General features: G+C 46.2%; 1 protein-coding gene across 4 annotated transcripts in view; it reads left to right on the forward strand.

The window, feature by feature from the left end:
* The window catches only part of PPP6R3 (protein phosphatase 6 regulatory subunit 3), a 103,944-nt gene that overhangs the window by 34,230 nt on the left and 51,560 nt on the right, over positions 1 to 18,154 (forward strand). For all 4 annotated transcript variants that reach the window (XM_036762652.1, XM_036762651.1, XM_036762650.1 and 1 more), the window contains 3 exons: positions 8,859 to 9,091; positions 12,802 to 12,988; positions 16,383 to 16,520. In XM_036762652.1, coding sequence (XP_036618547.1) covers positions 8,865 to 9,091; positions 12,802 to 12,988; positions 16,383 to 16,520 — 552 coding nt within the window. In that variant the 5' untranslated portion in view covers positions 8,859 to 8,864. The remainder of the gene's footprint in view (positions 1 to 8,858; positions 9,092 to 12,801; positions 12,989 to 16,382; positions 16,521 to 18,154) is intronic.

Below are 18,154 nucleotides of genomic sequence, written 5' to 3' on the forward strand. Positions count from 1 at the left end.
TTACGATTGTCCCATTCTAATGTTGGTGGCGAGAGAGGAGATGCACAGGAGATCCATCATCGAAGGAGACTGAGGCAATCCTTTGGAAATCCCAGGGACTTTGAAGGCCCTTGAGATGGGGAGATAAGAGCTGTCTTCATGTGCTGGCCTCATGGCCTTGAGCACCTGTGGTTTCTCCCTGCCTCCTGCCCTCCCCCCCAGTCCTAAGAAGGGCCTTCTTGGGAGCTGGGCCCTGAGGCTGGGCCCCAGGATGCCCCCTCTTCTTTCTTCCTGTGACCCTTGGCTCTTGTTCTCAGTGTTGCTCTGATTCAGTCCCTTGCTGCCCTTCCCTTCATGTGGTTCCCTTAAACTCCTCTCCTTTTAGACCTTTTCAGCATCTGGTGCTATGAGGCCCTTTCCTCTGTTGGAAAGTGCTGTCTTCTTTAACTGTTCTCTGATGCTTTGTGTTTCTTCTCTTGTCCCTGACCAGGCTTGTTCTTCCTCCTTTGCAGTTCCTACTGAGAATGCTCTCCTCCTTGGAGGGAGCGTCTTCTGTCTGCATCACCTCCATTACAGGCATCTACCTGCCTCCAGGTCTTGCCCCTCTTTGTCCCCACTCCTGCCCTCCTCCTCATACATGGCCTCTTCAGCTCATCCCAGAGATGGCCCTCCTCCAGCTGCTGCCTCCATGACTTTAAACTCAGCCATCTTTTCATCTCTTCCTCCCTCCTTCACTCACCCGGGAGGGACCAGACAGCCCACCAGCCAAGAAGACATGCTCCTGTGTGTGGTCTGCTGCCTCGGCCTGTCCTTTGTCCTTCCCATTCCTGCCTTAGCTCAACGCCTCCCCGTTCTGGCATCATCCTGGGTCCCCATCTTGACCTCGTGGCCACCCAGTTCATCTGTAAAAATGCTGTTGCAGACCCTGTTTTTAATGCCCCTCCTCCTGATCCTGTTAGCTCTCACCCAGACACCAGCCCTGGGCTGCCCCTCCCCTCTATGCCTGCTTAGTTCACTGTATGTTGGTTATTTCATCTCTGTTTTGCCCTGACCTTATAAGTTTATTTTTCCCCACGTAGCCATTCCACGTAGCTTCCTTCTTCAAGCCCCCTTCTTTTTCAGCAGGGACGTTCACCTCAAACCTTCCTGCTTGTCGTTCAGCCCCTGGCCCCTCAGCATCCTCCTCCTCCCTGCTGGTCTTCCTTCTCTGGACACTTGGCCCATGAATGGTCTCCCCCCCCTTCCCTCTGAGTCTTACAGACTTACCTAGGTCTCTCCTGGGCTGCAAAAGACTCTTCACTGCAGCCTCCTGTCCCCGCCAAGCTTACGTTGTCTTACGGATCTTCTCCCCTTGACCAACAAACTCCCAGAAAGCCGCCGTCTCACGATGCTCACCTTCCAGCACTCCTTGGCCTGCGTCATCTGCCTCCCCCTGCTCAAGCCGATGGCACCAAATCTAATGGTCGCTTTCTCAGTAGTTTGGAAACCGTCCAACAGCTCCTTGTCCTGGATGCCTTTTCCCTCTTGGCCTTTGATGGCACCCCCCCCCCCCCCCCCCCCCCCCCCGCGCCGGAAGCCAGGCATTACTCTCTCTGCAAGCATGTGTTCAGTCCTGTCCTCCTTACTGCTGAAATGAAGGGAGGGGTGGGGCATTGCTACTCCCCCTGCCTCCACCAGGGTTCCCATTCTCAGACAGGTCTTCGGACTGTCAAATAGGAGAGTATTTGGGTAATGCCAGCTGTTGTGCCCACCCTCTGCCCTGCCAGACATCTTCTGTACTCCTGCCAAACTGGGCTGCTTTCTTGGGAGATGTGATCGTGGCCTCCCTGTGCTCAGAAGTGTCGTAGGTGTTTCCTCTTTCCTGGGGACTCCTGAGTCCGTGCGTAGTCCAGCTCTGTCTTCTCTCCTGTCCCTGGGCAGCTCACCCTTTGCCTCCTTCGTGGTGTGGAAAGAACCCTGGAGAAACAGGAGCTGGTGCTGTGGGCCTACCTTGCTCTCTGTGCCCAGGGTGGCCAGCTTTTCCTTTCAGACCTGGCCTGGCAGCAGCCCCCAGTGTCACACAGCAGGCTCCCTGTGGGTGCCCATCTGGCTTCGGCGGCATTCTTTATTTGGTTCATTGTGTCCCAATTCCCTTTAACCTAGTTGGGGCTGTACTCGATAGTGTTTCCTCCTGTTTCTGTCCTGCATCATGGTGTCCTTTGGTTACCTGCCTTTGTCTTTTCTGTTGCTGGATGGTAAACTCTATGAAGGCAGGGCCTGTGTAGCTCAGAACACCAGATGTGCTGTAGTTGTTGGGTTGGTTGGCCTCTTGTGTTTCAGAACCATACCATGTTGATGGCATCATCTCTCTCCTCTTCCCTCCTTTCCCCTTATTGAAATTATTCCCAGCCTTCAAAGATTGTTAGGGTTAGTTTGGGATTTGGTCTGATGGTGTGACCTTAACCCTGTCCAGACCTGTTCATGATAACTATAGCAACCAGAGCTAACATTTATAGAGCTCTTTACATATGGTAGCCCATTTACTTCTCCCAACAGAGCTGGGAGGTGGTGCTGTTAAGATCCCCACTGTACAGTTGTCGAAGCTGAGGCTGACCAAGGGGAAGTGCCTGGCCCTAGGGCACACAGCTAGGGAGGGGCAAGTCAGGCTCCAGACACTCACCTGACTGCTCCTTCTCCTCTCAACTCCTCATTTGTCATCATGGACTTTGAAGGCTTGGGTGGATAGTGCTTTCTGTCACTGTCTGCACAGTTATCTGATGAGGCAGAAAGAATGGCCAGAAGGGGAACTGAGACCTGCGTTTGGGCTGTCTTGGACCCTAGGCTGGGGCCTCACAATGAGGCTCAGATTCCTCATTGGCAGAACGAATTGTAATCACCTCCAGAGGAGCAGCTAAGAACAAGCCACGAAAACTGTTCTTGGGTTTGCCGTGTTGGGTGAGGCCGATCACCCCTCGATGGTAGTCCTTTGTCTGTGGCAGGCCCCAAATCTTCGGTGGCTCATTTTCCCCTTCTCACATAGACAGGTAGAACTGTAGAGACCCCTGTAGCTGCTGTCAGGTTATTCTCGCCCTCAGAGACTGCTTGGCTTTGGAGGGTCTTCACACTGTGGTGCTTCAGGTGTGTTTCCTGGGATCTGTGTAGGAAAAGCTGTTAGAATAGACTCTGGTGGTGTTTGGCCTCTTCAGTCTGAGGCTTTGGGGGCAAAGTAATCCCTGGAATCAGCTCTCTTTGCTTCCTTTGTGGAGACTGGCAAAGAAGGTGCCTGCTTTAAGACATTGGACCAGGGAGGTGATGGTGACAGTTCTCCCGTCCTGCAGCTGGGGCCCCCTGCAGGAACTGCTTTCCATCTCTGTCTCTGCCCTCTGGTGCTCCTGAATCCTCCTCCCAAAGGCAGTATGCTGTTTACTATTTTCCTCAAGAATCCAGGTGGATTAGTTACATCTGAGTACTGGCCTCCAGATCAGTGTGTGTGTAGATTCCTTCCTTTTGTCCTTTTTAGTAACTTCTGCAGTAAACTCCCCCATTCTTCTTGAGTAGGATGCTTCTGTCTTTTGTTTCTCTTTGGAGATTATCCAGTGACATAGCATATCTTGGGGAGAAGTACTGAGACGTCCAGGGCCCGTGGAGGGATGTGGCCCACCATGCCAGTCTGCACAGGCACCCTGGTGCGGCTTCTGCCAAGGCAGACCTGGTTGGGTGGCAGGCGGTCCCATTGCTCAGTCTCAGTGGACCTTACATTAGAGGAAGTGGCTATGCTGAAATAGCACCTGGCCATCTCAGGTGGAAGTTCTTCTTCACTGAAGGGATAGCTTGGGAAAAACCCTCCCTGAGATTTTGAAGAGAAGCTTAGTGCAAAGATTGCTGGACCTTGAAGTTGGGAGTCTGAGTTTCTGATTTCACCCTCAATACTCAGCAGTTCCTCCCATGGAGCAGGGGCAAGGTCACTGGGGCTGGAGCCTTGATGTCCTGGGTGACTGGGAAGGACATAGCTGCTGACTGCTCAGCCAGTGTGCGGAGGCCACAGCTGTAGAGGCTTTGAGTTTAAGGGTCAGTATGGGGAGCTAGCGCTGGGTTTCTGTTTAGCATCGCACTCTGCCCCACCCTGGGCTCCTCTGATGTGCCTGTTTCCTATGGTTGTTTCCTGTACAGGCACTAGGTGGCACCATAGTGCACAGAGCCCTGGGCCTGGAGTCTAGTCTGGCCTTAGACACTTCCTAGCTGTGTGACCTTGGGCAAGTCACTTCTCCCTGTTTGCTGGTTTCCTGTAAAATGGCCTCATACTGGTACCTACCTCCCAGGGTTGTTGTGAGGATCCAATGAGGTGATGTTGTACTGCACTTAGCACAGTTTGGCATCACCATCATTACCACTCCATTCATTCACTGTCCCCTTCCCACCGGAAGCCTGGCGTGAGCTGGGAGCCCTGGACGAGAATTCCCGTTGTCACACCCACAAGGTCAAGATTGGGGCTTTGAAGGATTCCAGCAAGTCATTGATGAAATTATTCTAATATTACACAAATGCTAGAAATGATGTTGTCATCTTCTCTTTATTGTGGAAAGTACAGTTTCTGCTTAGAGTAGGTGTGGGATTCATTTTTTCAGTTCTGCTTTTAAAATACTTTGCTCCTCCCCGTGGCTGCGTGTTTGGGTAGCACGGTAGTGATTGTGCTCACTAGGATTCTGACAGCTTCCTCCAGCACATTCGATGGCGTTATTTTTCCTTATTCAAAGGGACCTGGGCTCCTGCTGAAAAGTGATGGAATAAACTGAACTCTGCACCTGGCCCGGGCCGAGAGAGACAGAGACAGACACCCTAGCATCAGCTCGCCCAGGAGGGAATTTCTCAAAGAACTCAGGGACATGTTTGCAGTAGTATGCTCCTTCATTATTTAATCTTTCTTTTAAGTTGAGTGATCAGCTCACAGCCTTGGAAATGTTGTCTTCACTCACTTAGTGTACAAATAGAAAAGTTGGTCATTTTCGGGCATTTTAATGATGGGCAGGTTTCTATCATAAATACCTTCACACCAGGGAATCAAGTCTCCTGACAGCTTTATTGTTTGATTTGATGAAAACAAGTTATTACAGAACTTTTAACTCCCAGGTTATCCCAGTGTTGTGTGCACCTGTGCATGCCTTCATGCATTTCTGTGGGCCTGTTATCTGCCTGTACGTGTGTGGTTCTGCACTGGTGCTTATGTGTGTGTCTGTGTGTTCACATGTGTGTTTGTGTGCATGTCTGTGTGTTCACATGTGTGTCTGTTCAGGTGTGTGTGTCTGTGTGCTCACATGCATGTCTGTGTTTGTGTGTGTGTGTGTGTGTCTGTGTGTGTGTGTGTGTGTGTGTGTCTGTGTGGAGAGTCCTCCATAGAACTGAGGCCTGGGAGCTCATTGATAATACCTTTTGTCTTGCTAAGTCAATGAATATTGGTATTTTGTTGTGAAAAGTTAAGAGTTCTTGGCCCACTTTGAGAAAGTGATTCCTTTCTCACAAATTGTGTTTTGTAGCCAGCTTCTCTGGAACAGATCAGTATTGCTTTGTAAAAAGAAAAAACTCATTTGAAAACTCACCCTGAAGCTTCCCAGTGTGGAAATGGCCCACACGTGCCTTTTTAATCTCTAAGCATCAGAGTCAATTTAAAAATCAAGTTTGTCAGTAACTCGACATCAAGAATGGATAGTTTTATGAAGTTATTAAAAAAAACCAAGGCAATAAAACCTTTCTGTGATGGTTGCTGTGGCCAAAACCCACATCCTCCTGCCCCCTCATTGGCATCTAGCTTCTCCTAATCTCTGAAAGACCCTCAGTCCTGGCATTGGGCCTGCCCTCTGTGCCTACCAAAGAAGAGCTAACATTTCTCTAGCACTCACTGTGCCAGGCACCATGCTAAGCACTTTACAATTGTTTGATTCTGGCACTGCAACCTCTGGAGGGAGAGGTGACATTGAACAGGCTAACAGGTTGAGTGACTTGCCCAGGGTCACGCCCAAGTATCTGAGGTTGGATTTGAACTCAGGTCTTCCTGACTCCAGGCCCAGAGCTTTGTGCACTGTATCAACTAGCTGTGCCGGGTTATTTCTATACCATGGTGAGACCTCAGAGGACTAGGACTAGTCTAAGTTGGGGGCCGAAATTCCGAATAAGTGGACCCTACAAATTTGATCTGTTAGCCTAGTTCAGCAGTTGGCTTTTGTGTTTAGTGCTTTGAGTTAGGCACAAAAATCAATAAAAATTGAAGACGCAGTAGCAGTAGTTCTGGTGTATTCAGCCACAAGAAATCATGGTTTGATGTATGTGATTCACAGTTTGGGGAGGATGGGTGGTCTTAGCTTTGGGGAAAATATTTTTAATTTAGAAGAAATTTCTGTTGTTGTCTTAGAGAGCTAGAGTTCCTGCGTGACTTGTCAGTAAACATTTATTAAATGCCTAGTGTATGTCAGGCACCTTGTTCAGTGCTGGGAATACAGCTAGAAATAAAAACAAAGAAAATGCCTCCCCTTAAGGAGCTTACAGTCTGGGGGGGGGGGTGCCAGAGGCCTTGGGGAGAAGGCTGGCCTAGCAGTAATGCAGCCAGTAAGGGAGGGGACGTCTGAGCTTAAATGGAGGCTGAGTTTGTGGGCCCCACCCTCCAACCCCCAGGGCCAAGGGGTGGTGATGAGACCTTCTGGGATGGAGATGTTATCTCCCTAGTGAGCTGCCTGGGGAGAAGGCACCACTAGAGAAGTCCTGTCCTGTGTGCCCCCCACCCCCATCCCCCCAATGTGGTGCAGCCAGGGAAGAAATGAGAAACTTGTTCTAGTCTGTCCTCTTTGTTTCAGCCACAAAAGGTATCTGAGAGAAGTCTTCAGCCCTTCTAGTTTCTTGGTGGCCAGAACATTTTGGTCATTTCTCTCACCTCCCTTGGGGTGGGGATGGGCATGGAAGCCAGTGTCTGTTCTCTTAGATTCCTCCTTGAGATCCTCTTGCCTCTCTCCCTTTTTAAGTCTTTTAGGCCAAAATAAAATAGTAAAGACAATACTTGGTTTCTTCAGTTTTTAACCTTTTATGAATTTAAAGACATTAAAAAATGACCCTGAACAACAAAACAGTAATTAGTGTGTTACTGATTTAAAGGAATTTGGGGAAAGAATTTATTCTCTTGCCTCTTTTCTGTGTGTGTGTGTGTGTGCACGTCAGCGCCTGTGTGTGCGTACATTTGTGCTCTTGAGAGAGAGTGAGTGAGGATACCTCGGCTGCCTTTGTTTTATATGAATTATGTTGTCAGAGACTGGTTGCTGTTATTTTTATTTTGGTCTCTTTCAAAGAAGCATTCGTTTCTTTAACCTCTCTCTCTCTATCTCTGTGCCCCCTCTTATTTCCTTATTCTGTTCCCTCAAGCAGAGATCCTTAGTACTGTGTGAGCTCCCAAGCAGGGCTTAGGACAGCCAGGTATCCCAAGAAGCATCCTTGGAGACAGATGGGGACTTGCAGGCCCTTTTATTTAAGGCAGGGCTGTCCAGCCTCAGCTTTTTATTGAAACAATAGGCAGCGTATTTTGACTTGCCATTTTAGTGGGAGCTCTGCGGTAGCTCGGCTTCATTTACTAAAGCGTTTATTTAAACTTCTATGCTTGTAGGAGGGCTGCAGAAATCCCACCGCTGGACAGCCCTGATTTAAGGGCTTGGAAATTTGGGACCTTGGCTTGTTCTCCCCCAATTCCTTGTGGGTCAGATGTCTTTTTTTTTTTTTTTTTGGAGGGTGGAAGGCAGGGCAGTTGGGGTTAAGCTCCTTGCCCAAGGTCACACAGCTAGTAAGTATGTCAAGTGTCTGAAGCTGGATTTGAACTCAGGTCCTCCTGACTTTAGGGATGGCGCTCTAGTCCCTGTCTTTGCATTGCACCAGATAAGCAGTGGGTCAGGTGGGCCTGATGAGTTACCAGTAGATTGTGGTCCCATTGCCTCTGGGAGAACATCTTCCGCTGGGAGTGATTCTGCTTTCTACCAAAGCCCCATTCCAGGAAATCGTTGCCATCTTACAGCTGTTCTGCCAAAGAGTGATGGAAGATTCTGTCCTTAATATGGTTTGATGGCGTGATGATTTGTCACTCCTAAAAGATCTTGGGGCCTTAGTTGATCATTGTGATTCCCAGGGCATTAAGGCAAGCTGCTTTATCCACTCCTCATTTGTGAGGATGATTCGTAGAGCTCATTTTGGGGTAAATAAGGGCTTCTTACAGTAGTGAGATTTGAAGGTGTTTGCAGTAGATACGGAACCTTCTCCACCATCTTTGTAGCCCTGAACTAGTTCAACAAAGACTTCGTTTTGGGGCTAGGGAGTGGCTTGGTTTTTAGGTTTGCTGCTCGGCTTGTCTCAAAAATTGAGGAGAAATGACTTCTTATCCACTGAGAGACAGTATTGAAAATAGTACAAATGGTGCTCTCTTGATGGTTTCTCAGGAATTCTATGATACTCCAAAGTCCCTTAGGCAAAGTTAGAGTGCTTGGGGGTAGGGGCCTTGTCCTGTTTCTTTTCTGTCCCTCTGTGCCTAGTCTTGAGTTCAGTGAATAGTTGTTATTAATGGCCATTGCTGAGGGCACCCTTGAAGAAAACATCGTCTATGTGTAAACAATTATGTCTTTAAACAAGGGACTTAAAGATTTTTATAAGTGTAAAGAGTTTAAAAATATAGACCTTCCATTTTGGGGGAGAGAGGGGTCTAAGGGAAAAAAGTCAAATTTATCTACTAAAAGTCATAATTGTTTTAACTCAGATTAAAAGTTTATTTTATATATAATGCCAGTTTGGGATTTTTGCTCGTAAACCTGAACTGATTGTGTGAAAGGTGGGAAAACTAATGTTTGGAGTTAATTTTGTGAACTATTTTTCCATTTCTTTAGACCAGCATGTTTTGGAAATTTGATCTTCACTCATCATCCCACATAGACACACTTCTAGAGAGAGAAGATGTAACATTGAAGGAATTAATGGATGAGGAAGATGTTTTACAAGAATGTAAAGCTCAGAATCGCAAACTTATTGAGTTTCTGTTAAAAGCAGAATGTCTTGAAGATTTAGTCTCATTCATTATAGAAGAACCACCTCAAGATATGGATGAAAAAATCAGATACAAGTAAGAAAATATAATCTTTGTTTTGGAGTGGAAAGAGAAGGATGAAGCCACCTTATCCTTGAGAGTTTATTTGTAGAAAGAATATTGGTGTGCCTAACCAGGAGTGGTTCTGCAGGCCATTTACTAGCCCTGTTTTAAAGATTTAAAATCATAATTTGAGACAGTGGTGGGACTTAGCCTCTTGATTAAAATAAAGTCCATGGGAGTTAGGAAACCGAAATTGGAGAGTTCTAAAATCTAGTTCTAAGGTGTCCTGGGAGGGCACGGTGCTCCACATGGTAAGACTATTCAGGACTTTTCCCCATTTTACAGGGAGAAAGAGGGAAGTTAAATGACTGCTCAAGACCACACAGCACAAATCTAAGCCAGAGCTTGGATGCCTTCCTGTCTAGTCCTGTGCCCTAAAGACCTAGAACCAGTTAGAAGAGATTGGCCTTTTACTTACTGGAGAGATTGAGTAAGAACCCATTAGGAACTTTAAGAGAAGACTAGATTAGCCATACTGAAGCAGGTAATTGCATGACCATGAATCCCTCTACAACTGAGTATTTACCATGAAATGTTAAGAAGACTTTGATCACGTCCATAGACGGAAAGCCGGTAAAACACGAAACCTTTATTGTTGTTTGTAAAATATCTTCTCACACTTTGAGGTCCTGCCTTTTGTACAGTAAAGTGTCCCACCTGATGCCAGTGATGTTCAGGACTGCTCTGTCCAGGAGCAATGGGACATATTCAGGGAGCCACAAAGTCACAGCGAGAACTTGAGGAAAATCAGCTCTTGGGCTTGAGCATTGGGGCCATTGCCCCAGGGATGGAGCACAACGTTCCTGTGTATGTGGGGCCCTGTGTCCTTGATGAAGGCAGCCTCTTAAACACTTTGTTAGCTTGCTGGCAGATTTTGGGGGGGTGACTTGAATTGGGAAGGGCAAACCCCTGATGTATACCTGACTCAAAAATGAGACTGAAGCCATAAAACCTAGTGTAAATTTAAATTACTTAGACAGTGGGATGGGCTTAAAGGCTGTGAAGTTGGGGTTAAATTTTTAGGTTCGGGATAATTGTTTACAGGAGAATTTTAAGGATAGATTGCTGCTTGGAGGGAGATGAGTCTGAGCTACATCATATAATCTTAAAATTATTTCAGTTAATAAGCATTTATTTTCTTCTTTCTTTTTCCTTCTCTATTTCTTCCTATTTCCCCTCCCCCTATTGAAACTACCACCCTCACTTCCCTCTTCAAAAACAAAAAATAGCCCAACATAGTCTTGAGCCGTCCATGATTTCTGAGCACTTCTGGGTATGGGTTAGTTGCATGTATTTGATGGTGACATGGGTGATTGGTTACCTCGTTCCCCAGGTGCTAGGTAAGCCTTTGTGGGAAGTCATGTCCCCTTGATACACAGAAGACCTGTTGTCTTAACTCACTGCTGGGCAGATGTGCCATCTCACAGGATTTCTAATGTCCTGAGTTTATGGAAGTAAGACCCTGATGGAATTATTAGACTGCAGTACATGAGCTTGGTGGCACCAACCTGGAGGTGATGATGTCACAGCCTGGCTCTTTGACTGCCTCGTTAGCTTGGGTTATCGACTTACCCCTTTCTGGGTTTTGGTGGGCTCGTTTGTAAAACAAGGAAGTTGTTCCCGTACTGTCTAAGGTCCCTTGCAACTATCAGAATCTATGAAATTCTTAGAGAAAAGGTGAAAGAGAGAAGAGTTAAGTTCTAAGTACTACAGTTATAAAAAGAGGGGGAGCTTTGGGCTGGGGGGAAGTGACAAGGTAATGGCGTGTCCGTTTCTACAATACCAGGTGGGCAGTCGACCTGGCCAAAGAAGTGGGGTCAAATGGAGGATTCTGTGCCCGCCCCCCCCCCCCAATTTTAGCATGAACCTCTGAGAAAATCCTATCTGCTTTACAAAGAAATTACCGCAGCTTTGGATTTGCCTGTTTCGTGGGTGAGAAATTACCCAGCCTTGATACAACCCCTACTGTGAGCAGCACCAAGAGACTTTGTTTCTACCTTATCGGTCTAGAATGGGGTTCTTGGGCTCTAGGCTACCCAGGTGTCTACCCTGGCACATCTGCTTCCTGGCCTCTTGTTGACCCATCTTGGCTGATTGCTGAATGTGACTCATGCTCTCAATGCCCAGCACTGTGAGGGAAGCGAGTGTAGACTCTGCCATGTTCTTCACCAAGTAGGCAAGGAGTCTGTGGGTAGGAGAAAGGGCACAAGGCCTTGGGTGTGAGGCCCAGGGAGTGTGTGTGTGCGTATGTGGGGGTTTGAACACATCACTTGGTCCTTCTGAACCTTGGTTTCCTCACCTGCAAAGTAGAGACAGCACTGTCTGCACTGTTTATTTTAGGTTTGATGTCTAGATGGTGACATGGTTTGTGCAGGTGTGAGCAATTACTCTGTGAGGAGGTGGCCATTCACTTTGCACTTTCCTCAGGAGATGGGAACATGTGAGAGCATAGCCACCACACACCCACTAAGGTTTGGGAGCTGCCAAAGAGATGCTTCCTACTTTGAAAGGGGGTAAAGCCTTTGACTTTGGGTTTATTTGGGATCTAAGGCTCCTCCAAAGCTTCCTCTGGGTAGAAACGATGCTGACTTTCCAATCTGTATAATGGTAGGAGCTGGCCCCAGGAATTCTTAGGATAGAGTGTGAGTGACGATTTGGCTGGACTGTGGCCTTTTCTCATAATCCACGGCCTGGCCTTGCCACTGCAACGTCCAGAGGCCTTCTGAGAGATGTTGCCTGCCAACCAGAAGGTCTTGGCCTTGGCTGCAGCCTGATTTGGCCATGTAAACTAGAACCACTGAATTTCATGGTGAGTTACTGAACCTGTGGCTCAAAGGCTTTGATCCTTTTGGTGGCAGAGCTAACCCACCTGACCCACTTTAGACAGCCCACCTCATACAGAGTGATTGGCCAGCTCTGTGCTCTGTATGTTTTACAGTCTTGAAAAAAGGCAACCTAGATTCTTCGTTGCAGTCTAACATCCATTTTCATCTGCAGATGGGAAAATCTTGTATCTTAACTCTTTCTCAGACTCCAACAAGCTGATGTTTGAGTGGTTATAGACATTTTGAGGAACCCTTTCTAAGTTCTGTTCTTTGGCATGTACTTGTGAAACAGTAAGGCAGTAATAACAACGTAGGTGATAATTGTCAAAATGTCTGTGTGGTTCTGTATCGCAAAGAATACGAGACTCTCCACACAGAAGGTAGAAGGAGTAAACCATTTATTCAGATACCAGAGAACCAGATCCCACAACCAAATGCTCAGCTCCCACAGCCTGTCAGTCTACTTCATCATAACAGCAAGGAACCCAAAACATTCAATACAGAAATTCACAACATGGAGCCTCATCATCTCCAAGCCTTTCCAATCCCCTGCCAGTCTTCCCCAAACACAAACTCACAGTACAGCTAAGTCAGCCTGTTCAGTTCTAACAGTCACGAGGGCAGCCATTAGCAGCTGCCAGCAACCATAACATCTTTCTCTCAGCATTTTCTGTGACATAACTTCCTTTTCCTGTCAGGAAGCTCCTCCCTGCATGTATGTCTTAGGCTTCCTGTGACCTAAGCAGGTCACATGGCCTATTACTGGGTGGGAAAGATCTTCAAATCTAATTGCTACTACAACTCGTATGTAATTCTGATCTGTGACTGTCTGATGACACGTGTATCCTGTTCTTCTAGGTACCCAAATATAGCTTGTGAATTGCTCACTTCCGACGTCTCTCAGATGAACGATAGATTGGGAGAAGATGAATCTTTGCTAATGAAACTGTATAGCTTCCTCCTAAACGATTCCCCTTTGAACCCATTACTCGCCAGTTTCTTCAGCAAGGTGCTAAGTATTCTTATTAGCCGAAAACCAGAACAGGTAAATATTCTTTTCCTAAAGGTGAGTAATTGCTAGTGAATTGTCTTGTTTGCTTTAGTATTCTGAATTTGCCCTGGATTTTAATTAAAATTTAAATGTTTATCTTTAGAAACACCTGATAATTTATACTTGAATGTTGATCTTCACAGCTTCTTACTTATTAGCATAAATTTATTAGCATAAATCTTTTGATTGGTTGAGGAAGTGTACCTGAACCTGGAGGTATTTGAATCTTGGATGGAGAAAGGTATGTGCAAATTTGAGGGAGGATTTCTCTTTGTGAAAAGGTACAGAATAATGGAGGATACCGAATGGTGGACTGTGTACAAATAGAACCTTTCCAAGCCATTAATGGCTAGAGCGGTTCTAGCATTGTGTGGACTAGAAGTAACATTCGAGCATTTGTTGGTGTCCTGCTCTTTGGCACTCTGGCAGAGAACAGGAGCCTTGTTCTTCGGGAACTGTCTTGTAAAAAGAAGGCCTCCAGACAGATCCACTGAAGCTAATGCCTTGGGCCCTGCTACAGATTGTGCTGCCACATGGTGAAGGCACAGGGTGAGCTTAGTCCAAAGATGCCGGGACATCCTTTCTATGAGTGTGGCGCCAGGATGGGAATGTACTTGTGCTGCTGTCAGCAGACAGGGAGGACATGATATTCTCCTCCATTCCCTCCAAAGCTCCCTCAAGCCTAGGATAGAACTAAGCAGGGATCTCATTTGTGAAGAGAAAAAGTGTCTGTACCTGTGTGGTGCTCTCCAGCCTTGGTTAACAAGGTTGTGTTCCTAAAGGTCATTGGAATGAAGCACCGTTTTTAGTAAACATGCTTGATTTGAACCCTCAAAGATGCGAGCTTCAAAAGGCAACTCATTTGTCCTCATTTCCCATTTTGTTAGAAGTTAAAAGGTGCTCCTGTTCTAACTTCTAGCTGTCATCTCCTCATTAGATGTTCCTAGCAGCTCTTCAAAGGGGGAAGGGTATGATTTGTTTTTCCCAAAGCACTGAGCCCCAGCCCCTTGACTGCTTGAAGTGGTTTCCCAAGCTGCCATGGTGAGCAGCCACATTTGGGAGCCTTGTGAGGCCTAATGGACAAGCAGTGTGGAGCTTTGGGCATCTCTGTAGTCTAGAGCAGGGCCTGTTGAGTTTTGGCAGCATTTGTTGGCATGGCGTGCCATGCTGGCATGTTCAGTGCAAAGTGCATGTGCTTTGTGTTCAGAACTGAGGCTGCAGTGAAGTTGCATGAGGCATCATGGGCAAGTGCTGCCAGAAACACCTCAGATTGGATTTTTAATTAATTTTTGGTCTTTGCACGTTCAGAAACTTCTTAACTGTTGCCAAATTTTTCACAACCCCATCGGGTTCACCACCCACAGTTTAAGAAGCTGTAGTCTAGAGAGAAGAGACACCAATATATATTTGATGAGGGCAAGGTAGAAGCATTATCTGTACCCAGCCACTGCCTGGGACCCAGGACCTTAGATGATACATAACATTGCATGGTGTAGAATGAAGCATGGTGAGGGCCTGTTAAATGGTGGAGCTGGTGATCCTCCTGTGTGGCAGTCAGCTAGGTCTGGCCTTGCATTTGGAGTGTGAGTTGGTCGTTACCCATAGTGGGATACAGTGATCTGTTTTATGGACTTGAGGTTTTGTGTTATGGGAAGGGGACTTTACTGAAGGAGGGAGCTGTTGAGAATGTGAGGGTGGGGTGGGTTTGAGCATCAGGTGAACCTTGAAACAGTGAGGGGACAAGAAACGCAACCTTGAGGATAACCTGGTTCATATGATTCCAATATCTTTTTTAGATTCCAGTCTGGTGCCTGATTGGGAAGGAGAACCTATGACTGGAGCCTCAGTCTAGCCCAGACTAGGAGAGATGGAGGATCCCCTTAGTTTTGTGGTGATGAGTTGTTTGGGAGTTTTGTGTTTTAAAGTGCCCTTAAGGAACTTGGTCAAAGTGATAGCCATCTTTTGCTGCTTTGGCTCATTCTAAATGAGGTTCTGGGGACCGTGAGCTGACCCGAATCTGTCTTAGATCTGACTAAAGATTCATTTCAGTTCATTTCCACCAAAGGATTGCCTGAGATTTATCTGGAAGGTAAATTGATTCACAGGGATGAGCTGCAATCTTCCCTGGTTAGAAAAGCCTGGGGCCTCTATGAGCCTTTTAAGAAGAAATGGGGGGAGGGGCAGAAGGTGACACTTGACCCAGAGCAGGCCAGGGTTCCTTTTCCTTCCACCAGGTAGGCCTGCCTCAGACTATATCAAACACCCCCTCTGTCTCTCTGGCTTAAAAAAGGAGCTGCTAATGTGCCAAGATCTTAGTAGAAAAAAGATTTAGCAGAAAATGAAGGCAGGTGTGCAGTGGAAGCATCCTGAGGCGTCACAGCACAAAGCTTACCTCACTCGTCCTTCTGGGACGTAGGTCAGCATGGACCTTTGTACCTCATCCAAGAGCCACCTCCAGCGAGCTCCCTTTTTTCTCTCAGTGTATCCCATGGCCTCTGTTTCTCAGATTGTGCTAGAAAAGCCTATTAAATGTCACTGCCAGTCTCACACTCTCCAGATCTGACGTTTCCCACAAGAAGCAAACTCTCCACTTGAAAAGATCTGAGCAGCCCACCTCCCTCCTCTGCATCTGTCCATCTGGGGATTATTACAACCCGTATTTTTGTACTTTTAGAGTTTCTTTAATGCAGAAATGTGAAGTGGTCCATGGCCACTGTGGGGCCGCTCCCCTTTCCTCTCTTAGTTTAGGCCTGAGGCCCTCAGCCCTCTCAGAGTAGAGACTGTGGCTTCCAACGAGCCAGCCTGGTGGTCTCATAGCTCCCCAAGGGCACACACATGTCCAGCCACTGTGCTCTCCCTATTAGATAGTGAGCTCATGAGGTCATAAAGCCATTGGGGAGACAGTTTCCTGGCTAGGTTGTCAGGCCCATTTAGTCAGATTCCTGGGAATAGGTTAATTTATGCTAAATTCTGATGTGGGAGAGCAGTGATTGCCTCTGCTGTGAACTCCATCCCTTCTGAATGCGAACTTCTGTTCCCATTGGATGTCCTTTGTTGATATTCACTTTTTTTCCCCCAAATAGGCATTTTCCTAGGCCTCCTGTATATCCCTCACTACTTGGCATTGGGCAGTTGCAGCGTTAGGTTTGTTCACCTTGCCTGTGGACTAACGATAGAAGCAGCAGAGTGGAGATGTTTATGTGCTGACATGCTTGCCTAAGGCATGTCTGGGAACCCCAGATAGAGAGAGGCGCTTTAACTGTGTCAGCGTCTGACAGCTTATCTTAATGCATCCCAAAATCTGTGATGACAAACTCTTAGATTTCATTTCCGACTGTGACCTGAAAACGGATCAATAATGCAGAAGGTTTTTCTCCTTTTACCTCAGATTGTGGATTTCTTAAAGAAGAAGCATGATTTTGTAGACCTTATCATAAAACACATAGGAACTTCTGCTATCATGGATTTATTGCTCAGGCTACTGACTTGTATTGAACCTCCACAGCCCAGGCAAGATGTGTTGAATGTGAGTACCATTGTTTGGTTTTATTTTGCTGGGGATTCCTAATATTTTATTTTTCTGCAGTTACATGTCAAAACAGTTTCTAACATTTATTTTTAAAACTTTGATTTCCAAATTCTCTCCCATTTCCCTTCCCACCCCTCCTCATTGAGAAGGCAAGTAATTTGATATACGTTATACATGTGGAATCACGCAAAACATTTTCATGATAGTCATGTTTTGAAAGAAAACATAGACCGAAAATAACCAGCTCTCAAGAACAATAAAGTTTAAAAAGTCTGCTTCAATCTGCATTCAGACACCATCAGTTCTCTCTGGGGATGGCTAGCGTTTTTCATCATAAGTCCTTCAGAGTTGTCTTGGCTCGTTGCATTGCTGAGAACAGCTAAGTCATTGACAGCTGATCATCTTACAGTGTTGCTTTTACTTTGTATACAGGACATTTCACTTTGCATCAGCTCATGTAAGCCCCTGTTTTTCTGAGAGCATCCTGCTCATCATTTCTTATAGCACAATAATACTCCATCATAATCACATACCACAACTTGTCCAGCCATTCCCCAGTTGATGGACATTCCCTCAATTTGCTACCTGAAAAGAACTGCTGTAAACATTTTTGTACATATAGGTCCTTTTCCTTTTTGGTTTTTTATCTCTTTTGGGATATAGACGTAGTAGTGGTATCGCTACATCAGAGGGTATGCATGGTTTTATAGCCCTTTGCTCTACAGAATGGTTGAATCAGGTCACAACTCTACCAACAGTGCATTAATGTTTCATTTTTCCCACAGCCCTCCAGCATTTGTCATTTTCCTTTTCTGTCCTATTAGCCAATGTAATGGGTATGAGGTAGTACCTCAGAATTGTTTTAATTTGCATTTCACCTGATCAGTAGTGAGTTAGAACATTTTTTCATATGGCTATAGATGGCTTTGATTTCTTCTTCTGAAAACTTCATATCTTTTGATCATTTATCAATTGGGGAATGGCTCTTATTTTTATACATTTGACTCAGTTCTCTGTATGTTTGAGAAATGAGGCCTTTATCAGAGAAACTTGCTTAAAATTTTTTTTCACAGTTACTATTGCTAACTGTATTTCTCTCTGTCCTATTCTCTGCCCCTCCCCCTCTATTTCTTCTGTTCTGTTCCTGTTTTCACTCTGCCCCTCCTCAAAAGTGTTTTCCTTCTGACAAATCCCTCCCCTATTCTGCCTTTCCTTCTGTTGCCTCCTCCCCACCACCCTCCCTTCACCTATCCTCTTCCCCTCCCACTTTCCTATAGGGTAAGATATATTTCTATGCTCAATTGAGTGTGTATGTTACTGCCTCTTTGAGCTAATTCTGATTAAAGCGCACTCATTCTCTCCCGCCTCCCTCCTCTTCCCCTCCACTGTAAAGGCTTTTTCTTTCCTCTTTGGTGTGAGATCGTTTGCCCTATTTCACCTCTCTCTTTCCCTTTCTTGCCCCTTAATTTTACTTTTTTAGATATCGTCCCTTCGTATTCATCTCACACCCGTGCCCTCTGTCTGTGTGTACTCCTTCTACCTGCCCTAGCAATGAGAAAGTTCTTAGGAGTTACAAGTATCATCTTCCCATGTGGGAATGTAAACAGTTTAACCTTATTAAATCACTTATG

This window comes from Trichosurus vulpecula, chromosome 6, assembly GCF_011100635.1.
Source record: "Trichosurus vulpecula isolate mTriVul1 chromosome 6, mTriVul1.pri, whole genome shotgun sequence".
Lineage (NCBI taxonomy): Eukaryota > Metazoa > Chordata > Mammalia > Diprotodontia > Phalangeridae > Trichosurus > Trichosurus vulpecula.